Genomic DNA, 26,921 nt, shown 5'->3' on the forward strand with positions numbered 1-26,921 from the left:
CTTTCATAATAATTCAATTATTGATAGCCTTTTTTTCTTATGCAAAGCATATATTTATATGTGCTCAGTATATGTTCTGTTTGTTCAGAGACTGAAGGTAATGCAAAGTTAGCTCAGAAATACGGAGTTATCTTGAGGAGTACCAGTGAAACATTCCTTGCAGCTGTCAAAACAGCATAATAAGTTATTTTTCCAGGAAGAAGTGTATGCCAATGTCTTGGTAAAAGGTTTAGCCCTTGTATTTCCAGGGCTTAAAGGCATTTGTTCCAAATAACCTGAGCAGCACAGTCATATCATTGGTGAATGAGAGGCAGCTTACTTCTGTACATGGAAACAGAATATTGCACAATTCTTTTGTACAAGGAAGACATTTCCTGCCCAGGCTGTTACCCTTTTGAATGGCTGGATTATTTGATCTTTAGTTAAATTTTCTGGATGTGCAACCATTAGTTTGCACTTACCAGCTTTGAGTTTTTGGTACAACAGATGCTTAGACATTTTGTAAAATTAACCTTTTGCATGGGCTCTTGAGAACATGGCCTCCTTGAAAAAGCTGCATCATAATACTCTTACTAATATAGAGACTGGAGAATGTTTTAAAACCCATTTCTAAGTTAGATTATGTAGTTTTAGTCTCAATCTAGAGATCTCAAGAAGGGAAGTGAAGCAGAATACTCTTTTCAGGTAGGAAATAAGATCTTTGCTTTGCAGAGTCATATGAAGACTTGTTCTCAGCCACTGCATGAAGACACGTTTGGAGGGCATCTGAAAGTTGGTTTAGCTCAGATTACTGCTATGGAAATCACACGAGGAAACCACAGAGACAACAAAGCTGTGATCCGATATTTGCCTTGGCTTTACCATCCTCCTTCAGCAATGCAACAAGGGTGAGAATGCTTTTCCACAAAAAGGAACACAAAAATGAATTAGAAGTCTCCGCAGAATTCTATGTGTGTTGCTAGATTGAGTAGTTAGGATGCATAGCTGGGATTGGTGGCCATGAGTCATTAAAAATGCTAATCAGCATCTCCCTGATCCTTATCTGAAAAACTCATCAGTGCACCATTTAAAGCAGAGACCAGTGGAAGTATCTCCTTTGACTTGAATGGAGTTGCACTGGAAAATGAACTTGATTCTCCATTTGAAACAGACAGTGAAAAGCTTGCAAGTAATTTATTAGTCCTGTAATTATATAAAATATGGTCATAGAAAAATGGAATTTATGCCCCTTGATATTACTCATCACAAATAAGCAAGATCTTTAAGTGTAAGTCTGCGTAGATGGTGGTAAAACCGTCTGACTTCACCTAGGGAGAAATCCTGCTCTTCAAGACCTATTTATTTTTTTTTTTCACTGTGAGAAATCCTGATGTGCAACTTCTTATCTTTAAAAAGAAGAGCAAAGCACTGTTCTTTGTCTTACAATGCTAGCAAGTGAGGTGTTTTGAGTGTAGCTCACTGGACTGTATTTTAATGAATCTGTATTCTAGTCCCAGCTTTGTCTCAGGCTTTATGCCTGGGCTTCTGAGGTCTAAGCTATCTGGTTTCCAGTCCTGCAGATAGAACATATACAGGTTTGAAATAAGGAGAATAAGAAACTCTTTGGGCTACAGTTTCTTATTTGTAAAAATTGCATTTTATATTCTGAGGTGAAGACATGGACTTCCCACGAGACCCTGTATGTATTTGAGGGTGAACATTTTATCAGTCTGCACAAAAAAGTACATTAATGGAATGTACCTTTGTTTCTCTGAGACCTTGACAATGACATTAAATTATAAATGAGTGAGAGTAGTGAGTGGCCTGCTAGGTAGTGATTTGTTCATCTAAAATATTTTTTTCCCATGCCTTTGTGTTCAAATGGCTGTGTAGTTTGAACTGTTGCACAGGAAGGAAACAGACAAGGTGACTCCAGAAAATACTATTCCTTCTTAGATTAAGCACAGAGCTTCACAATTATGCTTTGCACTAGATGGTGGATGAATAATTAATAACGGTCACAAAGAAGCACATTCTCTGCCCCCAGAAGAATGATGCAGTTCTAATGTCCAGGAGGAGACAAAGGAAAAAAAGGAATGAACTCTACTTGGAGTTTATGTATGGAGAAGTGGAACACAGTGACAGTAAGGCAGGGCAGAGCCCCTGTGTCTCAGAGCTAGCTGTGGAATGAAGAATACCTTGTCATAGCCTTGTCAGCTGTGTGCTGTCCTGTGAAACAAAGAGAAGCACTTCTGTTTGGGCAATCCTCATCTGATGATTGCTGTGTAAAAAATCACTGTGTGTGGATCAGGTAAATCTGTGTATGTTTTATCCTTATGTAGAGACCACTCCTTAGGCTCCTCCAGTTATGTGATTTGGATTTGGATTTGGATTTGGATTTGTTAAAGGTTATGTCAAATCCACTAAGTTCTGTGTGGTTCTAGACTTCCTATAAGCTGTACCAATGATTTGTGCCTCCAGAACTTAAGACTGCATCTGCAAAGTGTTTAAAGAGATTTTTTGTTTTGGGGAAGAAATAGAAAACTTTGCAGCATTATAAAATCCGCTCTTTCTTGACAGGCCCAAAGAATTCATAGAATGTGTTTCACATATTCGTTTGCTGTCCTGGCTACTCCTGGGGTCACTGACACACAATGTTGTCTGTCCAAATTCTCCATCATCTTGCATGCCTATTCCACTGGATGCAGGTTCACAAATTGCTGACCACCTTATTGTTATTCTGATTGGGTTTCCAGAGCAATCAAAGGTAAGGGATTCTGCATTTTAAGAGGAGATGTGGTGTATACTGGCCTTACTCTTGAAAATATTTATCACTAAGTTGTATTTTGATGGTAATATAAAATTTTAAATTTCACAAGTATTATCAAAACTTCATCATGTAAACTAATATCCTGTTTAAAATGGTTTATACTTCCAGCATAGAATCCCGCAGACCCTTTCTGAAGTAATCCAATGATGCTATTTTGAGAGTTTAAGAACCCTCTGCCTTTTTTATATTTGAGAAAAGATTCCACTGGATTGAAGCAACCAACATAGGGATATATATTTCTTTTGATGTAAAAAGGAAGCCTATAACATTAAAATCTGAGATCTAGGGAAAAAAATCTCTACAGTTTTTCTTGCGAAGTTACCCCTTCATGTATAGAAAACCGGTGATGAAATCATTACAAATAAGTTTAAGAGATTTAACTTTTTCAAAATATTTCAATACAGGAATGGGGAAGGACAAACTCAGTTCCAAATTGAATCTTTAGCAATGACCATCTCTGTAGCAAATCTCAAGAGAGTTGCTAATTCTTATCTAGGTGTACAGTGGTACTGTATAACCTATTAATGATGCCGTGATCAAAAATTAATTACAAACGGTGATGGTTCAAGTAAAACTTTTTGTTTCTAAAGAAGTTATTGACAAGAGAGTTATTGCAAATCATAAGCAATTTGTGACAGAAGCTAAACACAGATATAAGAGTACAGTTGCACCAACCAGAATTTTATTAACTGCAAAAGCAGGAGGATTATGCATATTTCTAGTACTTAAAATTCCTCTTTCTTTCCCCTCACACAGCCGATGCACTGGTGCTTCCCATTCATGTGTCCTGGCTTTTTTTTTTTTTTTTTTGTCTTTTTTCCTTCAGTCAATTACCTCTTTCCCGTTACCAAGCAACCACTGCAATATTTGATGTGGTCATATTGCCACAAAGCATGGATCACTGTTACACTATAAAACTGAGAAAACATTTCTGACCAGTAACATCATTCTTTTAAGGGAATAGTAAATGTTCAGGACTCCTGGAGCCTCAGACACTGCAATATATAATACTTATTAGCAAAGTCATGCTTGAGTCCACAGGATGAATTCTCTGTTAGCTTCATAGCACTTACTTTCCAGGACTGTAAGCAGCTGCGTTCCAGCAAGACAGAGAGAGATCACAGTTGTACAATGATGTGTTTTGTGTGATACGTTTCCTTGTAGGTGATCAGACTAATAGATGTGATTGATGCCTCCAGGCTTCCCTTAGACAGTGGTAGGAGTTTTTCAGCAAGAGTCTCAGGATTAGTCTTTAGTACCTGTTCTGCAAAACTAATCTTTTCTTTAGAGGGACTGACCTTAATGTTGTACACTAAGATTGAATGGGACTGTGCAAATGCAGTTTTTAGTCCGTAGATATGAAATCATTTATAAATATGGAGATGTTATCAAACATGATTAGTTCCTAATTGAAGAAAAACATTCAGGAAAGTGAAGCACAAGACTGCACGGTGCAGTGCATGAGAGGGGAGCACTTTTGGGAAAGCCCCTGCATTATACTCCAATACACTTTTTTCAATAAACATTGTCTTCTCTTTTCTATTTCTACAGACATCTGTTCTGCACATGTGTTCCCTCTTCCATGCATTTATATTTGCTCAGCTCTGGACAGTGTATTGTGAACAAACAGCAGTAGCTCCAACCGTCCAGAATCAGAACGAATTTAGTTTTACAGCGATCCTTACAGCCCTGGAGTTCTGGAGCCGAGTGACACCTAGCATCCTACAGCTGATGGCCCATAACAAAGTGGTGAGTTAGATGTTGTGCATAGATTTGTATAGATTAAACTTGGATGGGGCTTGGCTTTGTTTCTACATTCCAGTGGAATACATCAATCTCTGAATAACTTTATAAAGCAACATTGATAGTTTGAGAAATTAAAGAGAAAGGTAGTATTGGTTTAACCTTACAGTGGTCCTGAGATAGGGTATAGCCAGGATTTGCCTGAAACAGAGGTGTGGTGTTCCAGAGCTAGTCACTGCTTGTTGTATTGAGGGCTCTCTGCTTCAAGTCTCATTTTATATATCCCTGCTCTTCCTGCTGTTCCTATTGCTTCATCTTGCTCTGCCTCACACAAGCAACTGAGTGTTTTAGGATAATTCTATGAATATCTTTTTCAATTTTTTTTTTTTTTACCATACAATGATGAAAGACACACAGTGTTGACGCTTCACTATTCATAGCCCATTGGTTGCTCATCAATAATAAGGCACGTAGTTATCTCTAGAAACACTTTTGAGTAGCTAATAACTTGAATCTCCAGAGATAAAGTTTGAAAGGGAATTATTCATGGTGCCCAGAAATTATCCAGGCCATTTAAAAAAATAATAATAATTCTAACTATTCACTTATCTCAAATGCTTATTGGTTTTGTAGAAACTTCATACAGTAAGAAACCAAAAGTGTGTGATTGGCTTTCACATAGGTGCTACCTCTGCTTCCCACTGATTAATGATTCTCTATGCATGCAGGTTTAGGATTGAGATCTTGTTTAGGACGGGCAAGATGTATTGTCAGCCACGTCTCAGAAGGACATGAAGAATGTGGTACCATTACTGTATGTTAATGATGGATTGACTTTAACTGAGTTGGTAACTAGTAGATGAGTGAGAAAGATTCTTTATAGATGGCCTCGTCCTCTAAGCAAGATTCTCTGAACATCTGGAGTTTTCATTCTTTTTTGTTTCTTTTGCTACTTTTTTTCCTCCCTTTTTTTAAAATGGGAGTTATTTAATGCAATTCCCTTTACCCTTGTAAGGAATCTTTCACACCACCTTTGGACCTTTGTACACCTTCAGAGCTTAGTAATTGCACAGGTGCATAGGCTGTATTTGAAATGTCATATCAAGAGGCAAGGAACATCTGAAACTGTCTTTAAATGATATATCAGCCACTCAGTGGGAGCTGTACATAGTCTAACTTACTAGCCAGTTGTTTAGTCAGACACAAAGGAAAATGTCAAACTTTAGGACAAGGATAGGACCTGGAAGTCTCAAGTTCCAGTCTTTATTCTCAAAGCATCTCCCTGTGTGGCTTTAGTGAAAATTATTAAACTATTTGCCTTGGCTCTTGCTCTGTGAAATGTGATAATAATACTTGCTCATCTCACGTGGGTGTTGTGAGGTTAATTAGTGTTTGCCTAAAGTGCTTTGAAGATAAAAAAGACTACATAAAAGTTTATTATAGTCAGGGGAATTTACACATAGTTTACATAGGCACTGTAAATACTCACTGTTGACTCAAGGTGTTTTTCTTGAACTTATGAATTTACATAATATTAAACATAAAATGTTGTCTACTACCAAATAAATAATATCTTCATCTATCATAATTAATCATACAAAATGGAAGAATTATGGATTAGCTGCCAGTTCAGAACAATTAATTGTCTTCTGATAATAGAAAAAAAGATGTTTTGTGTGACTATGTTAATTTTCAAAGGATTCAGTAAATAAAAATATCAATTTCTGACACCTTGATTGATGAGAACTATACAGCAAAGGCAAGTAAAAGGATTTATGATGTCTGAAAGGAAGAAAGCTGAAGTCAATTTGTTTTGATGCATGATAGGAATTAAAATTCATCAAACATTTTGAAATATTTGACAGATGTTGCTGCATCAGGGGAAAACTAAATGTGCTTTTTATGTACGTATTATCTTATGCATATTTAGTAAATAGGCATCTAGTGATCCAGTATAACTGCCAAGCAAACAAAGGAAGGCTCTTAGTGTTTGCTTAGTGTACAATACTGGATATTGATTTGTTTAATTCTTGATTTTTTTTTTTTTTACAAGATGGTGGAAATGGTATGTCTGCATGTGATTAGTTTAATGGAGGCTTTACAGGAATGCAACTCTACTATCTTTGTAAAGGTAGGTGTACCACATTATGAACATTTAGTCAAGGATGTTGTTGATCAATTGCGACTACTAGAGAATGGTCCCCACAACTCTTAAAATCAACAACAGAAGTAGAATTTGAACGTTAGTGAAGAAATAAAATCTAGTAGAGCATAACAAAAATTATAATCTCTAGTAAGGTCAGACTCTAATTTAAAATCCATACTCACCTGATATTTCGAAATGGTCTGCTGATCTACTTTCTCCTTTGGTTGTTGTGATGGTCTTATTCACCTAATGATCTCAACTAGTATCTCTGATCTTATGAGAACCTCTAAGTACTGTCTGAATTTTCAGCCATTCTGTAATCTTAAATCATCATGGATATTTGGAGATCACCTGATTGATCAGTTCTCAAAATTCTTCTAGGTTGATTACAAAGCCTTATTCCACAGTAGTGTATTAAATGCCAGGGTGTCTTTCTTAGTCAAATATTATTTGATAATAAATCTTTCTAATGGATGTGCTACAGGCTATTTTTGATTTAAAAATCAAATAAGGCATGCTTTGTTAATGTAAAACAGCTTTTGAAATCAGCAGTCAGGCTCCTGAGCATTTTCTGAACTATTCAGAAAAAATCAGAAAAAAATAGCTTGTGAAATGGTTGGAGTAGTTGCACAAGCACGGATCAATTTTATTAGTCTTTTTTTACCTGTTTTGCCATCACATTATTATTCTGAAGGTGTTTTTTTTTCCCCCCCTATAGAAAATTATAACCAATTAGTTAGATGCACTCTGAACCTAGCTGATCTGTGTTGGTTTATGTAGTTCTTCAGTTGCCATAAAGGAAACTGTGCGAATGTTTTACTCCCATCTTTTATGGTGAAGGTGGAATTGAAAATATAGTAGCTAAAATGGAAGGATTCAATGTTAACTGACCTGAAAATATTCACATTCATTGTGAAAATACAGATTTACTGTCAGTAATGTCTCAATTCATCACAAAAATTCTGTCACTGTAGAGACATCAAAGTAATTGTCACTGTCTCTAGAGAAGCTGTGGGCAGTCTAGGATGTCCAGAATTTGACAAGGATATGTCTTTAAAGAAAATGGAAGTATGGCTTTAAAGCTGTCAAAAGAGAGGCTTTTGGGGCTTAATTCCCATCACAATTCACATATACACTTACAGAGGGTTACATTTTGGAGTATATATCAATAATATGCTAAATCAGGTTAAATCAGGTTTTTTTACTACAAAATCAAGCTCATAAGCTTATGAAATTCAGTTAATGTGCTTTCTTTCATGCTATGTGGATGGGAGGTGGAAGAGAATAGTCTGGATGGCCAAATCCCATTTATTTAGCCCTAAAATGCAGTCATGGAGAAACAATACATGGACATAATACTATTTTAGGATTGTTGTCCCAGGTTACTAACTTTTTCAGAACTAATTAATTGTGTAAGTATTTATCCTAGTTTTTTTGTTTTTTTTTTTTTCCAACATTCTTTCACCAAATATAGTAATTCCTCTTGGAACTGAGCACAATCCTGATCATTTGTCATTCACGCTTTGTCTACTGCAGTGTCTTCTATTCCACCTGAAGAATGCAGGTGCTGCAAAAACTTATTTTAGTGAAGTCACTATGTAATTATGTGTGATTCAACACATATTTCCAATGCATCACAATGAGAAGGTTTTGGATGATGACACGCCATTTGTACTAAGTGAACATTTCCTGAAAATCTGTCTTAAAACAAGGGAGAAAGGGAAGACATGAAAAATTCAGCTCTCTCTCACTGACAGAAGAGCTGTCTGGTAAAAGCATTCTTTTATCTCCTTCTTTGCTTTGGTTCTATGAGGATCCCTCCTCCAGATACTGTGCTGACCTCTGCTATTAGGCTTATTCTGAATTTAGCAGACATATCTTTGATTGCTTTCTATGGTCTTTAAATGATTTCCTGTTTTCTTAGAGGATGATTTTTGGATCTGACTTTAGAACATTTTGACTGATCTGTTGAGGAAAACAAAGTTATTTCCTGTGAAAATATTTCAATCATTATATGTTTATTTTCCTTTTTAAATGAGCAGAGCTCAGGAGCCAGAAAAGCACAGTAACCGATCTACTCTCTAGCCTGGCTTCTGTCAGAACTTGCACTGGAATCAACATGATCCTGTTGAAAATATCAATTCCAAAAATTGACAGTGACAGCAGTCTGTTCTTCTAGCTGTTTTTTTCTAGCCAGCTTTATGTATTATTCCTTTGTGTAGAAAAGGCTGGCTGGGAACTAGGTCATAAAGCTTAAGTGCTTCAATAAAAATTTCTTCTAGTCTCATTTATCTAAGTGGCAGCTGTAGGAGTAGAGGGTTTACTTTCTTGTGCCTGAAGAAGAATGTTAGTTGTCCTCCATGTGTCCAGATTCTGGAAGATGGAAGTGGTGTTGGATGACATTAATCTTATCTAACCTTAGACTTCTGTGGCATAAATATCAATATGAGCTAGTTTCCTTGACTACCCTTTTTAGTCAATGGATATAAACACATATTTTTAGGCCATGACTCATCTTTATCTATTTTAGATATCCAGTTCATCTTGTACCAAAGCAGTGATGAGAAGTGCTTATTGTTTTCAGCTGACTCTAAAAGATGTCCAGTTGGTTGGTTTGGATGCAAAGGGAGGTACCTTGGCCCTGAGGAAAATTCCCTTCTCTGTGTTTTCTGCCTACCTTCTTTCCTTGCTTGCTTTACCTCCGACACTAGTTCTGTCTCTACTGGATAATTTCATAGTGAAGTCATTAATTCTGGGTGAAAATTCAGTGATATTTGTTAATGGCAGTAGGACACAGAACATGGATTTTCACTATATGTTTCCTGTTCCCATCTCTCCAATAATCACATCTGGACTTAGGGGCACTAGATTAGGCACTTCATTTAGTGTGGGAGTCCACAGAATGACATAGAGAATTCCCACACTGCTGCATCTGACTACTTTCTGGCTGTTTTGGCATTCATCTATCTGTAAATGCTGAGGTCCTTTATTTGGTAGGCTAAATAATTGATCCTGACAGATCTGCATACGATTCCCCAGCAAAATAGCACTGAAATTGAAACAATTATCATTCCTTGCACGAGGCAAACAGCGCTTTATCTAATGTTGTCAATAGTGATTAGGTTTAACTTGCAGCTTCTGGTAGCATAATTGGTACATTACAAATTTGGATGCCATTAAGAAGGAACATTTTCGAACAATAATCTCAGTGGTTAAATTAATATTGGAGAACATGAATACTTCTGTTAGAAGGGCCTTTCTGTCTTCTAGAAGCTTGTCATGTTATACTTACTCAGAAATAGAAGTTCTCTGAGGAGCAGGAGACTGAAATATCAGCATTTCTGCACAGTTAGGAGAGTATATCTGTGCTTGCAAGCACACAGGTCACATTCTGGAATGAAGCAGTGACACTGACCTAGTGGCTTATGAAGTGCTGGTTACTATTTAAATATCTGCCTTTTGTTAGGAACTTCTCTGTTTTTTCAGTTCCTGATAGATACTTTGCAATGCGGAATATGTACTGTATTCATTCTGTTATTGCTCATCTACAAATACAGATATGCCCTGACAGGAAAATAAGGAGTGATTTCCTTTAACTTTATTTTTTTATTTTAATTTTGCACTCTTGTCATTGTCTAAGGTAATCCCTAGACAGAATATCAGTAGATACTACTGGTGCTTCATCAACCTACAAACAAAGGAAGCTGGCTTCTTAACCTCAGAGAGTCATTTGCCACAAAACATATGCATCATTGAAAAATAATCACATTTTTAGATTTATGGTTCAGTCCCTGTGTATTTTCACAACTAAATGGGTTTCTTTGTCTCACAGTTACTACAGCATGTCTACAGTCACTTGTACAATAACAAAATGCATCTCTTGCAGCTAATACCAATGTGGTTGCCAATGATACAGTCAAATCTTAAGGTAAGGTGTTTCTCATAACTTGTCCTTTTATTCTTTGTCTTACGTATTTCTATAAATTCTGGAAGAAGGGTTACTAGACTTGGTCTCCAAACTATCTGAAAGCAGGTCATTGTGTCACATCCAGATGTGCTGGGTAGCTCAGCACTTCAGAAGGTCCTGGGTATCTTAGCATCATGAGCTAATATATGTGCTCTGAGCTCAGTCCTGCTCTTCCTTTCCCTTTTGAAATACTTCTTACTGGGTTCTGCAGCCTAGCCTTTTATTTTTTAATGAAGTGGTTGTTCCCCAAGCTGTGGTTTTCTTGTTCTGGGGTTGAAAATCCCGTAACAGATTAGGATTGGGACTCTTAGTGATTTGTAGGCACATTTGTAATTCATGGCAACACTACAGTGGAGGATGTGGAAGAAAGAAACATGACACTGGGGTAGTAGGGGAGCTTTCCCTGACCAACAACACTTGATGACAATAAGTACAGTATTAATGCATATATTAAAGGAGATAAACGTTTTGCATTATTTTAACAGCATTTGTCTGCTGGACTTCAGCTGCGCCTCCAAGCCATCCAGAGCAATGTCAACCATCACAGCCTAAGGATGTTACAGGGGTCAGGACAAATGAACAATAGCTCGTCAGTGCTCCGCAAATGGCTGCAGTGTACCCAGTTTAAAATGGCTCAAGTGGAAATTCAATCATCAGAAGCTGCATCTCAATTTTATCCTTTATGATTCACATAAATTGCTCCAAATATTAATTTTTAGTCTAGCAATAATGGAGTTAGAGCTGTAGAACACCTTTTGTAATAAGCAGTATATAGAGTATATACTGTATCTATACTTTTTAGCCTAGAACGGATTGTGGAAAAGTTTATGTGAAGCTAAGAGTCTGATTCTGCCAGTCCTTAATTACATTAATCATTTATACTCAAAGGAGCAGGATCGACAATTATTCAAGTCTGCATTCACAAACATGTATTTTGCAGGATTGGACTTAAATCTATCTCGTTGTACATATCTCTCTGATCACAGAAATATCTCGTTAATAAATGTTTCTTTACGTTATTTTTGAAGCTAATACAAAAATCACCTTTCTTTAACTTCTATTTTTTTTAAAACTAGAATTGTGGGTATTCTCAAACATATGGAAGTGCTATGTTGCTATTTTTTGATGATAATAAAGAAAACTGGCTTTTTAGGAACCTTTATAGTTATTTGGGGAGACTTCTTTTTTTTTTTTTTTTTTTTTTTCCGAGATTCACAGCTGGCAATGCAATAAAACCTGTCATACAAAACAGTGGTGTTTAATGAGGCTTTTTGTCATCATCTTCTGGGAAAACAGCAGCTTTTAAGGACAGTTATTATAAAGTGCACTTAGAAATTAGATTGTTAAACTGTGCCAATTCATTTGTCTTTTTTTCTTTAACACTGTTTTCCAAATCTGCCAAGCCTCATTTATTATTTTTTGAAATATTGCTTTTACTTCATCGATGCTGTGCTGCTCTTTGTAGGTTTCATAGAAGCCTCTGATTTTTTGTGAATACTGTATTGTATTCATCTGTAATACTTGTATACAGTGCAATTAAAAATGGATAACTCAGACTTATTCTGATTGATGTCTACGGAAGTTGTATTTTGAGACTTCAAGAGAGCATGGTGGGACCTGAACATTTGCATAATAATATTAACAAATTACACCATCTGCATATTGTTGTGTTGAACATGATGTTTAATAACAAATGGGTTTTAATATCATAAAGAGACTCAGCCAAAGCCTATTGAAATTTAAGAAATTCAATAAATTCAGTGAATTTTGCCTCAGATCTTAAGAGCATCATGATTTACCACTTCTTGTAATTTAAATCTGTGCAATCAGAGTTGTATTTTCTGTATTTATTACTATAATGCACTGACTAGAAGAATAGCAAACACACATTTACATTGTGTTTTAGAATGCTATTAAATTTCTGGACTTTATTACCACTCTAAGAACTAAGGTTTTTCCTCCTTCATTGTGTGGAAGTAGAGATGCACACCTGTAACGAACTGTCTGTTTTAGTTGTTGTGGAGGGTCAGGCTTTCCTCAGTAATGATACTGAGGAAAGATGGAAGTGGAAATGTTGGAGGTATGTCTTTAAACGATCGTTACACTTAAAAAATCAACAAAACCAAAACAAGAAAACCCACCAAGACTTTGATTGTAAGGATATGCTAGGTTGCTTAAAAGATCCCTTCCAGTGTTTTCAGTGAAGTGGCACTGATCAGAATAAAGTACAGTAGATTCATTATAAGCCGTTTTGTTGTAGCTAGTTTTGCTTGTATTTGACTTGCATTTGACTAAACAGAGTTTTTGAGCATTTGCAAATGCAAAGCATTTCTGTCTTCATTTGAAGGTTAATAAGAGATCCACCAGAAAATAAAAAGGCTTCTTCCTAAATGTTCATGGTGGTAACAGTGAGGGAAACAGCACTTTTTTTTCTCTAGCTTTTGACTGGCTATGAGGAGGAAGTTGTTCCTCTCCAGGTGCAGGACTTTGCACTTCCCCTGGCTGAACTTTATGAGGTTCCTGTCAGCCCACTTCCCCTGCCTGATTGAGGTTCCTCTGGATGCAGCACAACCCTCTGGCATATCAGCTGTTCCTTCCAGCTTTCTGCCAACCACAAATTTGCTGAGAGTAAACTTTGCCCCATAAACCAGATCATTAATGAAGATCTGGAACGGTATTGACTACTGGGGTACACCTGTAGATACTGTTGTTAACTTTGGCCTTCAGGCAAAAAGAAGCTGCAGATTTTGGTTTCAAGGGGTTTGACTCTTTCCTTTCCTGGACTGCATCTTGTTTCTGCTTATCTGCAATATTGAAGATATCTTTGCTGGGCTAGCACACAAATAGGGCCTGGGTTCTTCTGTGGTGGAGTCTAGTGTGATCTCATTGAAATGGAAATGTGATTGTTTCCCTGTGTCTCGCTCCAATTTATAGGAGAGAGAGGAGGTTCTTTTAATATCTGCATACCTGGAGTGAGATTAAGAAACACGGTTCAAACGTTGGTCCGACCAGTTTATTACAGATCTTAATTAGGGAGATGGGGAAGGGGAGGACGGACACTATTATGAATTAGGCTAATGGGGAAGGGAAGGAGGGCGATAGAAAAGATAGGAAAGAAGAAACAAGGAGTCTTTGTAGGCAGCAAGAGGGAGATAGTCACCACCATGGATCCAGCGTGGTTCATAGTTCAGTCTTTGATCTTCAGTAGTGGTGAGTCATCGGACATTGTTGTTCTGTTGACGATGACGACGATAAGCATGGTGATGATGGCCCCTTTTCAATGGTTTCAAAGTGGTCGAGTCAGCTCTCTTTGGAGTGGCAGCTCAAATCCAAAGTGGTTGAGTCAGCCCTCCTTGGAGTGGCAGATTCTGGTTTTGGGATCTCAGCAGAAACTCCTTTGTTCCTATCTTCCTGGCCTTGCCAGCAGATAAGAGGGAGCAGAGAGGCGCCAACCTGTATCTTGCCTTCACAGGATACAGTGGCATCATTCCCCACTCTCCCATAGCAAATAGGAGTTATTTGGTCACAGGCTACATCTTCTGCCAGTGAACAGTCCTGAGCACTATCTAAGGTAAACAGCTCCAAAGAAATGCTTTCAAATGTAAAATTGTCCACACAGTGATGTTGATTGCCACACAGCAACACCCATCTCTCATCTCCTAGAGTCGTATCACAAGAAATACCTCAGAAAGCAAGCTTTGAGCCAAAAAACAAAGTAGGATGTGCAGGAGAGAGATTTTTGCACTGTTTGTGTAGCCCAGTGAATCTGAAAGATGGCTGAAAGGCAAAGTGTGGGAGAGAACATGAGGGCCTTGGGTGTGAGAAAGGATGTTATCTTGGGTGGGCACAGTGGGTTTGCGGAGACTTAAAGAATGAAAGCATTTTATTTGTGGCAAAGAGGTTTCTCTTCAAAAGTCACTTCTGGATAGTAGATGCCACAAACAGGCATCTCAATGGATAATTAATGTAGGCAACATGGTATGAATGTTCTCCCTGCCTAGCAAAATCTCTGTCTCTAAGCATCTAGTATTCAGAATGGCAAAACATAGAAATAACAGAAATGTAATGGTGAATAGATACTAAAATTAAACACAAGCCAAGCCAGACATGCTGAATCCAGGTCTGTAAGAGTTCTTTCAGACTTTGTAGGAATTCAGATCTGGTTTTAACTCAGGGTTTTGAGAAAAGATCTAAGCACAGAACCTACTTCCATAGATGAGCATAGGATTTAGGGGTTTTATATGGTTCTTGCAGATCTGTTGTCATGTACGACTGTAAATATGAATTAAGCAGCTGCTCTAGCATAGAGAATATAGCCTGGAGGAGTTTCTGATGAAGGATTATACTGACTAATAACAACAAATAACTTGGCTTTGCTGGATGTGTATGGTTTAGCACCTCATGAAAATCACTAAATGAGCTGTAGACTTCTTAAGATACACTTAATTGTTTTTTAAAGAACAGTAAAACATACATTGATGGTGCTTGAGGCCAAGACAAAATTCAAGTGAGTCATTCATATTCTCTCTCTGAAATAGCCTAGAGCAGCAATTCTTTGTATTTTGTAGGCAGATTAGAAAGTAAATAACATTTGGCACTCCATACAAATGCTACCAAATACCAGAGGCCAGGAGCCAAGCCATTGGAGCAGATTCTAACCTCCCTCTGTCATGAAGAGCTGTAGTTTAGAAACACTACTTAGTCATATGTTGTGATAAGCAGCTTAAATCACTGCCTGTTAGCAGGGTTGACCTAGTAAAGGAATCAATTTACTGTTCATTGAACTGTGAAAGTTTCAACACAGGGCACTTGGGATGAAAGGGCTGTAAAACCCACATCGTCCGCAGTGCAATGTACGGGTAAATTACATAACTCTCTGTCCTGAAAGTGAGGTTAACTTCTGCACTGAATGCCTCACACTGCTGGGCAGACCTCCCTGCTGCTCATTAAGAAAGTCACTGATGTACATGCAGGACTGTGCAAACAGAAAGCTTCGTCAGTTAGATAAGTTAGATATCACTTAGACATTCCGTACCATACACATGCCTTATCTTCTGTGCGACATTTCTGTGACTTCTTATTAGAACTGCAGTAGGGTCAGAGACCCTACAAACACACAGTAACTTTCCTGGCTTTTTTTTTTTTTTTTTTTTTTTTTTTTTTGATGCAATAGGACTCAATGTACTGTAGGACTGATGAATGTTCTGGGCTCACAGATGTCTCTGACCTCTGGTCTGCACGGCCTTTTTTCAAGCCAGAGCCCAGCACTGTTTTGTCCTTGCTAGTGAGTTCTGGGAAAAGACTCTGAAGCAAATATTCCTCTGCTGCTCCCCAGGTACATGCAGATCAGGGAGAGCTTTGTCCACACCTTTTGTTGTTGCTTCTTAACGTGAGTCTTTGACAGGGCCAGAGCGTGTCTTCTTTCTGTGGAATCTGAATCTCAAGTGCACAAAGAATGTTCAGTCAGTCGTACGGACTCATCTCAGGTCTAATAGCAGGTGAAGGCAGCAGTAATGCAGTTGACTTAAAGTTGATATGCAATTTGTTTGCCTTGATGCAACTCTAGAATCATAGAATCATTCAGGTTGGAAAAGACCACTGTGATCATCTTGGAAGTGTACTGATTTGTAACTCCAAAATACTCCATTGCCTTTGGTCAAGTAACAGAAGGCCTCATGCAGGCCTGCTATGCCCAGTGAGCTGTGGAAGTGCTGAAGTCTTGCACCAGGAGCGAGGCAGCTATTAGCTCGCACTGTGTATGGCCAGTGCATCACAGCTCTGTAGCAGGGCACTGTGAGCAAAGCTTGGGATGGGTGCTGGTTTCTTGTTCATGCTCACAAAGAATTAACATGGGAAAAGAGGAGCTAGGACTCAGTAACTGGACGTCTACATACTCAATCACTTTCCAGCATTTTGCAGGACTTGATAGGTACTGCAAGACTGCCAGCTGACTGACGAGTATCCTGCCTGTGAGCAGCCCCAGATAACCTACTCTGACACTGTCTTTAACCTGTTCTCATCAAACCTGACAAGCCGTGACTGTGAGCTGAGTGGCTCCACGTTTGATAGACATATCACAACGCTGGGTCAGTTTTCACTATGTATAGTTCAGCAGTTGGTCAACAAAACTACTAGGGCTGTTTTACTGTTTTAGAGCCTTTCAAAAGGGTACAGTAGCACATCTGTGAAGTTATACACACGCAATACAAGGTTTATAGGAAATCCTTTCTTCAGGTCAGCTTTGCTTTTCTGACTGCTCCTTTGCTTTCATATGAAATCAAATTGATTGCAATGAAGTTCTTTTCTAAATCTGTGAATCCTTGCCATGCAGGAAAACATTAGTAAAACAGAATATAAATGAACATTATTAAAACAAATAGATAAATCATTAAAAACGTTACACATTTTGCACTACTGAGAAGATCCTGTGTAAATTATGTTAACTATAGATTCAAAGCAAGTATAAACTGCCAGAGGTTCATTGGAATATGCAGAGATAGGTAATGCACCTGTTTAGGATCAAACTCAGCATTTACGGCTCAAAAGGAACAAGATTGATACTTTGAAGAAACAAGGTACCAGTTTCTAGTGCTAGCTGGTTCCAGAGAGGTGCCATATGAAAGTGCTAGAGTAATGCAGCAATGATCTGAACTCCATAAATATTTATTGAACCCCACTTTTTGCAATTATTGCACAACCAAGTGAACAATGATTTTATTTTATTTTATGTGTGTGGAGTGGCATATTTGTTCTCCCATGTTCACCTTACATGTTCAGCTTGCTCTGATCACACAGACCTTAGAGCTCAGCTTTTTCCTAACTCATCATGGGATAGCTGGTATTCCGGAAGCTGCAGCTCTACTTTTGTTCAGGAGATCATATTAATTATACCTGACCAAAGCATTTTAGTCTTCCAAAAACATTTAATATAATAGCACTAACGTTTCCGTCCCAGTGATCTCCACTGTGATGACAATGAGCTGGCGCAAATATCAGATGCTTATCTGCCCTAAGTGTATGTCACTTGACATAAATAGCCCAGATATTTTTCCAGGCCCTGAGAGGAAGAGTGCGAGAGTCCCATTATTTCATCTTTTATTTTCACTTTTTTTCCTAAATCGCCTTTCAAATTTAAAAACATTTCCTTCATTTCTATGGTCTCATTCTTGGGTGATCCTGCATGGAGCCAGGAATTGAACTCAGTGATCCCTATGGGTCCCTTCCAACTCAGGATGTTCGGTAATTTTATATTTCTATGACTTAATTGCAGCAGACCCACAATGTCTCAGCCTAATCGACATGTACATGTGGATTCTAATCAGAAAGTTCTCTCTCTGCTCATTTCCAGTGAGCATTTATGCTCCACTGGGATTTGTCAGGGTGATGAAAGCTGTACAAGCCAAGAAGAAAATATGCTTCCCACCTCAAGGATTTTATGAAACTCAAACATATGCATCTCCAGTCCTTAAAGAGAAACACTTCTGTGTAGTGACCAGCTTCTTCAGAACCCTTCAGCAGCAATATTTATCTGTGTTTCACTGTAAGCATTTAATATTTGTTAATATTTCTGTCACATGTGATTTGCATCTGATTCACCAAATGTGATCTAATTAGCAGATCAGCTCCATTAACTGAGTTACTCTTAATTGGTCTGCATCGTCCCATTATTCATCTGATTCCTACATGCAGAAGTAAACCCAGTGGGTTACTATTCTGTTCTTTTTCAATCACAAAACACCTGCTAGTTTTCCCAGCTGTGAAACTGAAACCAAACTTTAGGGCTGCTGAAGATCACAGAATCACAGAATGGCCAGAGTTGGCAGGGACCTCAAGAGTCATGAATTTCGAACCTCCCTGCCACAGGCAGGGAATGATGCTTTGCTTCAAACTGCTGTTAGCTACCACTGGTAGCCCTGCAAATGCAGAGGGAATGCCTGGAGGCATTGCTGGGCACCAGGAGCATATGTGTTCGAGTAGAAGATGGGGGTGGTTGGTTCCCTCCGAAAGGTACTGGCAGGGTTGATCACATGCTATGCGCTTGTTTAGGAACAAGCCCTCCTTTGGAAAGCATTAGTTACTTTGATCAAGAAAGGCCTACATATACTGCATGTTGATTTTTCCTAGCCCTAAGGGCATAACTTTTAGGAACACAATTACATCCCTCATTAGTTAATTATCTTTGAGTAAATGAAGTCCTTCAGCTGTGCTCTTGTCTCAGGTGCCATCTGTGAGCAGGAGAACTAATTCTGACTTTACCCTCTCCCCCCTTTTTTTGTGCTGTTGAAGTGAGTCTCAATGGAGGAGTTGATAGAGACTGAGCTTCTTCCTTCCCTGCTCAGGATATCATCAGGTAAAAAATGTGTATCTGTACAGCTTTGACCTATGCCAAAATATTTGATAAGATCAAGGTTAACATATAATTCTGTTCTCTAGTAATGGGTAGTTTCAGAGTTTAGGAACTGAACCTTGGATGCTGGGACAATTATGACCTTTGTTAGCCTTTGCAGTCAATTTCACTGTGATAAGCTTCTCAAGTTTTTCTTGCTGGCCAGACTTTTGACAGGTATCTAGAGCAGAAAAGAAACTTCAAATACATTGACAAACCTTGGCTTGAGCTTAGACATAAGGTTAGAAGGGGTTCCAGCACAAAAGGAGCACTTGAACATTGAATGCTGGATTCTGGTGTTATTAAAAATCTAGATGTGATTTAACTTAATGTCTCCAAGCTGACAGTACCTGACATGAGCTCTTGCATGATACTCGAGTGAACCCAAATCTCGTGTGCCCTACATAGCCTTAGTTTACAGTTATTTATCTCAGTAAAACATTAATTCTCAGTGCTGTGGTTATATGAAAAATTGAAAGAAGCAGTGATGACTATTGATTTCTTTTTATGTCCAAATTGAATCCTCAGGGAGTATGGATAGCTCAGAGCATTGCATAAGATATTAATCCATCAGCCACTGCTGTCTCTGTAAAAGAATGGTGGCTTGTGTTTGTAGAGTGATGCTTGTTCTCAGGGAATAAAAACCTTGAGCCTAGAGCTTTCTGGGCAATCATTTCAAAAGGTGCTGGCACTTGAAAATCATTACAGTACTGGGCTAAAGGCTTTCAATTATTGCTTGATACTTAAGTTGATGTTTTTTTTGTTTGTTCATTTATTTTTGAGGGGTATTCTGTTGCTGAAAATCTCCTTTAAGGAGCTTCAGTAGAGATGATAACGCTTTAAGAACTCCATAAAGGAAAATATATTTCCATCATGGATAGGAATGATTTTTACTTTTGTTTTCTAGGTAAAAAGAATATTTCAAATTTGTTGGCTGCTTTTCCTCCTTAGTATGCTGAAGCAACAATATAAATGCAGCTCAGAACATTTGTAAGGGTGGTTCCTGATACCTGCCTGCAAATAATGCCCATGTTTTGTGTTCCAAGCAGATTTCTGCAGAAGCAGCAAAGTTTTTCATTGCAACTTTTTAATTAAAGCACCAGAATGTGCCACTCACCATGGAACCTCTTTGTCTTCTAAATAGGAATTATAATTTCAGCTTTTTATCACCACTTACACTAAGCAAGAATCAAAAAGCAATCTAGTCTGAAGGACTGTAGGAATCTCAGATTAATACAATCAGCCTGATGCAGAGAGGCTTCTTTTTTCAGTACAAAATTAGCAAATAACAATTCCAAGTGGGTCCCGTGTTTTCTTTTTTTATTGCCACTTGTTTCACACCATTAAATGCTTTGGAAGAAGGTACAGTAACTGCAGCTATTATAGGCAAACTTTAGATGAACGTACCTGTCAGAATATAAATGAAATCCTATATCACTTTGCTCATCTTGCTTTGTTTTCTCCATCCTAAATGAAATTACAGAGAATTAAATTTTTGAAGCATGACCATTGCAGAGAGAATTATTCAGCTAAGAGCTGGCCACCTGCAAGAAGTTCTCTCTTCCCTCCCCTTAAGCTTGTTATTCATTGTCTCTGTTACTAATTAGGTTTTCTAACTTAGTTTGAGATGATGGATTTTAAAGAATATTGTAAGGGACAGGACATCAAGGTCAATATATAAAACTGGTGGAGATGTAACCTTCAGAGTTCTTGTGCTCTGTGATAGTCCAGGAAAGGGAGAAGCAGTGTGCTGAGCTGACTGTCTTGGTGCTTCTTCTTGTTGTTATTTTACCAGTGCTTTACTGCTACTAGTGGCATCTTAGCTCTGAAAGATAAAGGCAGACTCTGTGTTGTGTGAAGGTCTCCCTTTGACATCCGGGATATGCTTCCAGGGTTGTGGTTACACAATATATTGCCTTACAGTCTAAGGGCAAACTGACAAGGAGCACAAGGGAATGGGAAGAACTGTGAGTTTTAGATAAACATCCACTTCTTTATTGCTGACTGCATAATCAGAAATGGAGCTTTACAGGACTGAAGGGAGAGAAGTCATAATTGGGTCCTTGGTAATTCTGCAGGAGCGTGTCTCATATATACAATGTGGAAAATTCCACTTCAGTCAAGTTCTGGTGCAAAATCTACTTTAAATATCTCTTTTCTCCTTTGGTATGCCTAATGGCTTCATTACAGTCTCCAGTGAACTAAGGCAGTGCTTGGAGAAAACAGGGTGATTGGAGATGGTTCTCCACTGGTTTCATGGCTCAGAAGTAGACTTTCACCATCTGCACTGTGGGAGTGAGGAAGCATAAGGAGGAGTATTCCCAGAAATTGAAGCCATGGTGACATAACAAGGTATCCATGATTTTATTTTATTTTTAATTATTTTTGTTTTTAAACAAGAATGTGCATATGCTCACAAATACACATGCCTGCTTTTTGATAGTGGGCACATACGTATCAAAGTACCTGTAATCAGCAGCTCTAGTATTGCTGCAGCAGAACAACTCTATACTCAGCAGTACTTTTGCTGGAGCCTTGTCTGATGGATCTCATCATTCTTTGGGACAGGTTGAGCTCCTTCCATCCCTGCCTGATATAGTGGTGCCAAGCTTGTTCTGAAGTCCATCTGTCTTTCTCAACTTCCGTGATCCTTTCCTTTTGCCATGACAAACTCCCGATACAGGGTGACTCTGGGATGCATTTGTCTTTAGAGCTTTTATCTGGACATCTGCTGTGGTAACAAAGACCTTCAAAATGTGTCTTGGCCAAATTTGCAAAGGCTTATTTAAGACTTCTTCCTATGGGATGCAGGTGGTTGGGGATAGAGCCTTGAAATCTTTTCTAAAAATATAAGAAGCTGTAATTATTATGACACGTTTCATATACAGAGATATACCTGGGATGACAAATAAAACAAACTTGGGATCAGCATTCAATTAAGTTACCAAAACATCCAGTAATTCATGAGTTACTAACAGAACAACACATATTTCAGGTCTTTATTGTTCCATACTTGCTTGACATACTTAGTACTTAATTATGCAAAGGCTTGTTTTCTCACATTGGGATTAAGAGTTGGGAATCACTAATTTCAATCACTCTTGTATCTCTTATTATTCAACTCTCCCCAGCAGGTTGATTAGGTTCAGTGGATAAGACAGCTGTGGCAGGGAAGAATAACTGTTTGCTAAAACATTGCTGTTGATAGAGGTGGTTCATTTGGGAAATGTCAGCAGTGGGTAAGAAGGAAAGGTTGTTTTTGAAAGTGTAAAAGCTAATGGTGGAACAGGGTGCTTTCTGCAAGGGAAACAAGACAAATTGCAGTAATTGTTGCTGTTTTTATTCCAACTCACTGCTCTTTATTGGATTAGCCAAGTTAAAATCCCCTCTAAAATAATGCTTAGGAGCAAAACGTTTGGAATTAAATAAATAATACTTACATAATTAATTTAATTTGTCTTTAAATTCTCTGATCTTCCTTGCCATCATGGAGAATCATATTTTCAAATGTATTCACTTCTAACATACACAGGCTTAAATTGTCCCTGATGCACTGAAACAAAAGTTTTATGCTTTTATGGAGGCAAGCTAAATGTGGAACTTGTATAGACCCACTATGCAGTACACGGATAGTATGGACTAAACTAAGTTTTGTTTTCCTATTAATTATATGAGATACAGTGACTACATTAATTTGAGTAATTGTCAGCAACCACATTAGTCTGTGTAGGAATGCTTGGATCTGTACATGGAGAAAGGAAGTTTGGCTTCCATTTCCTCTGTCTCAAAGCAGGACCACTCTTGGACAAAGGATCCATGTCTCGGTTCCTTCCCCATACTGTGAGGAACCTCCCTCACGTTTATATTTATAAACCCTTCTGAGAAATATAAAAGGAACTTTTTCACCCCCAGTGTCCGTGTGTAAAGGTCTTATGTGCACAAAAGTTGATGTGTGTTGTTCAAAAGGAAACGAACTGCCTAAAGGATGGAGATCTGAGAAGGTAGCTTTGGGGGCAGGCAATTGGAGGGAATTTCACATGGACCTGTAAGCAAAAGAAATAAAGGCAAACAGAAGTTCATTTGACAATTCACAGTAGGTTGCAGTATTCATGAAGTGGAAATTAGCTCCTTGGGAAATGCTTCAGAAGTTACATTTTGTGAATATCTGTTTTTGAGGCTGTACTATAACTAAATAATGAAGTAGATTAGCTCACATAGCAGATGGAATGAAAAGAGTTTAATTTATTGAACTTTCACAGACTATGTCATGTTTTGATATTCAGAAGTAAACTTGAAGTCCGGATCGGATTTCATATCAGACTGACTGTAGTCTAAGAAGAGCAACTTGATATGTTTTCATAACAATACTTTACTAGTGTTAATAGGCTGCCAAAATGCCAAATGGAAGAATTGAAGCAATATACAGGAAAAAGCTGAAGTTTGGCTGGGAAATCCTTAGCGAGCAAAACTGAAATTGTGCATCGTTGTTGATGACCAATAAGCATTTCTTGGATGAAATGCTTCTTCCTGTTAAGAAACAAGGAGATACTCTTAAATTTAAACAAACACTGGGAATGCAAGGGGTTGGCAATTAAAAGGCATGAGAAAGAGATGGGCAGTACCATGACAGGATGTTGGAATACTTCATATTTTCTCTAGAGAAATGCCTTTTAACTTTCTAAAAGTTGAATCCTGTCAGTATAGTGTACTATTTAAATGGTCCATTGTTTTTAGTGTACATCTGGTTTCCTTAGGGAACTCATATGACTGAAGTATCTCCTTATACACCTAGAAAATATGTTCAGAGATCAGAAAACTTTGAAACAGGTCATTCAAAGCCCAAGACTGAGCAAGGAGCTGTGCAAAGTGAGAAGCTGAGTACTGTAGTCCTTAAGTTTTGGTACTTCAGTTGAACTCATAACAGTTTCCTTGCTTTGGAAATTCATCACTGACTCCTCCCTAAGGATGCCAGAGTTGTTATCCTGAACAAGGGCTTTCTGCCCTTCCAAGACAATTGCTGGAGAAAGGTGGTAATAAAACCACTCTTACCTGTGATGCAAGAAGAGTCTGTCAAGCTCTCACTTCCGTGCCAGGAATCTGTGAACTATCTTCCCCCTTCTTCTAGTTTGAAATCTGGTTATCAGTCACCACAAAACAATGGAAAGAGGGCATGCCAAAGAGCAGCCAAAATCCAATGCTATATGATTATACTTATCAGTAAGGAACGCTAAACATTGGGTATGCAGCAGAATGGGTTGAAGGTATGAGGAATGGCAGAATCTTGCCTGTAGTGGCAGTCCAAGTGTGTGTGTTTTCCCCAAACATGTAAGTAAATGATTTTTTTGGGAAAAAATACAATTGTTGTTAATAAAAGTAGAGGTGTTCATTTTCTTGTTTTTAATGAGTCATTTTAGTATGAAATATCAAGGGTTAAATGTTGAATTAAGTTATGGTCCTACAAAAAAAACTTCTTCCAAAATTCAATTCTTTTCCTTAGCAGAAAGACCTCAGGCCCTGCACAGCAAAGGAGTAACTTTTATTAAGCTTTGCCAGCTGGAACTGATTAGCTTAGGAAAAATGTCACAGTGAGCCATTCTTGCAAGTGTATATATTGGGCAACAGTTCAAAGACAATCACTCAGTCCAAAACAGGCAACGTCATCAATGCCAAAACAAACAGTCAGAAAACTAAACTGTTAAAAGCTGAGCTTGGTCATTTGCTTTCTGATGAGCTCAATGGAGTAGGAAATGCATGAGAATACAGCCCCTCTGGAACAGGAAGAACCATGCTCCTCCTTTGCCTGCAAAAGTGCCTGGAGGGCTGCGAGCCTCTGCTGCGACAGTAGACCTGGCCCAGAAACTTTGCCAGAGGTTGTAGGGAATCTCCAAGTTAACTGTGAGTGGTCTCCACTTGTCTGATCCTGGCACAGGGAGACTACTGGGACCCTGTGAAACATGTTCACTTTTTCTGTCACAACTTGAAGACTTTTAGGCTTTTAATCTCAGAAACTTCTCTGAGGCAGGCAAGGGACTAATATGCCCTGAAGAGGCAGCACATTTCTTTGAAGACCAGGCTGGCCATGATCTTCGGTGGACCTGGTGCCACCCCTCTGCAATCGAGTGACATACTGTGCTTCTCAGCTTCATTTCCCTTAAATGTTTTCTTTCACTGATGATTTGCACAGTGCTAGCCAAGGTAATACGTCTGTACTGCTGCACATGGACTTCAGGTATCTTCAGTCTGTAACTCAATGCTTTACAATGTGATGAGCCTATGGACTTCTACATGGAAGCTGTGAAGGCTTGTCTTATAAAGGCTGCTGTCTGTGCAAGTGATGTTCTTAGAGGGGCCTTTCTGCAGGGGCCCATTAGGCTGCTACAGCTGCCTTGTCTGGGGAGGGGAGAGTGGCTTCAAGGCCTCATTCCCAAGCAGAGCTGCAGGGAACCAGGTCTCTGATATGCAGGAAAGCCTGATGGCCAGGGAGATGCTGGGTTGAGTGCAAGTCTGTCCTGTTGGAACAGGTCCATTGGGCTGGGGCAGAAGAAATTACCATTCTGTGCTTCCTGAGTAGTTTCAGCACTTAAACATGTGGATTAAGGTACGCTCAGAGCAGAGCTGCCCTACTTGGGGAGCAGCCTGTGAATCCCAGCATCTCTCCTACCAGGCTGCAGCTGAACAGGAGCTCAAATCCATGCCTTTTGGATAGCTGTGTCAGAGGTTTTCTGTGGATCTGGCTTTGCCTCACCCACGTCTTGCAAGAAGTATGTGACAGAACAGGGATCTGCATCAAAGTGTCCTGCCATCCACCTCCTTGTTTTATCTCAAAATCAAATTCTAGAAAGGAAAATTCTTTTGGATGGAAATTAATTGTGGAAGAAGGGTAAAGGAAGTTGTTTATAAAGTCTAGGTCAATGGCTCAGAAGAAAAGAGAAAACAGAATTCGTCTTATGGGTCACACTGTTCAAACTTGAGGCTGTGATTGTTTAGAGGATTTTTCTCCACAAATTGTTTGCAGAAGAATGCCAATGCACTTAAATTTGTTTAGATAAAAGTAATGAGAGATCCACTTGCATGACGGATTTAAGATCTTAAATGAAGAAGAAATGATGGGTCAGAATGTCAGCTGCTTAATAGATTAGCTTAATGGGTTTGGCTCTCTCTAGAGAAGTGCCTCTGCATAATTTTTTCTTTTTTCCATTTCTTTTTAAATTTAATTTTTTAACTATACATTTATCACCTGCTCATTTTAATCTGATTTTTCAGACCCTGTTTTGTCTTGGTACTCCAAATCTTCCACAGAATATTTTCATACAAAGGAGAAAACCAAGACTCACCAATATTAAAACAGTAGATGCAAGTTTACTTTTATTCCCATTGGGATAGATGAAGCATAAGAGGCTTTGCTGAATTTGCTGGATAAAAAAAAAAGTTCACATTTTGACCTTTATCTGTTATAAAACTGATAAATATAGAAAATCATATTTCAGATCTTCAGGGAAGATAATTTTCTGTTTGAAATACTGCTCTGAGGCATGTTCCTTCTGTTTTAGGAAATTTCCCCTCAGCTAGAAAAAAAAAGTACTAAAATTCTTCCAGTCCTAACAAGTTTGGACAAGGAAACCCTGAATGGATCTTTATTCCAGTAGTCCAGTAAGAAAATTAGGACTCATTATTATATGTAAATTTCCTGCCTTTTACTACTCTTGCTAAGGATTCTACATAGTGTAAAAAACATTTCTTGTCCCAATTGTATTTGCACATACAGCTAAATTTATAGGATCATGTTTCTGAGAAGTCCTCTTATCTTTTTAGAATTATATGAAGCTTGAGAATAAGCTTCATTTTTCTCTAAATGTTTTTAAGAACCTGG

At 38.3% G+C, this 26,921-nt stretch overlaps 1 protein-coding gene across 16 annotated transcripts in view; it reads left to right on the plus strand.

The window, feature by feature from the left end:
* Nucleotides 1-12,611, plus strand: part of UNC79 (unc-79 subunit of NALCN channel complex) — a 96,537-nt gene extending 83,926 nt beyond the window's left edge. For 15 of the 16 annotated variants that reach the window (XM_085225536.1, XM_085225547.1, XM_085225537.1 and 12 more), the window contains 6 exons: nucleotides 712-887; nucleotides 2,560-2,746; nucleotides 4,361-4,558; nucleotides 6,606-6,683; nucleotides 10,585-10,626; nucleotides 11,151-12,611. In XM_085225536.1, the coding sequence (XP_085081662.1) occupies nucleotides 712-887; nucleotides 2,560-2,746; nucleotides 4,361-4,558; nucleotides 6,606-6,683; nucleotides 10,585-10,626; nucleotides 11,151-11,351 (882 nt within the window). In that variant the 3' untranslated portion in view covers nucleotides 11,352-12,611. Of the gene's footprint in view, nucleotides 1-711; nucleotides 888-2,559; nucleotides 2,747-4,360; nucleotides 4,559-6,605; nucleotides 6,684-8,234; nucleotides 8,468-10,584; nucleotides 10,627-11,150 lie in introns of all 16 variants that reach the window. The other variant, XR_014883736.1, reaches the window with a different exon arrangement.
* Nucleotides 12,612-26,921: the final 14,310 nt, after the last annotated feature.

The sequence above is a fragment of the Meleagris gallopavo genome, chromosome 5 (genome assembly GCF_905368555.1).
Source record: "Meleagris gallopavo chromosome 5, MGAL_WU_HG_1.1, whole genome shotgun sequence".
Lineage (NCBI taxonomy): Eukaryota > Metazoa > Chordata > Aves > Galliformes > Phasianidae > Meleagris > Meleagris gallopavo.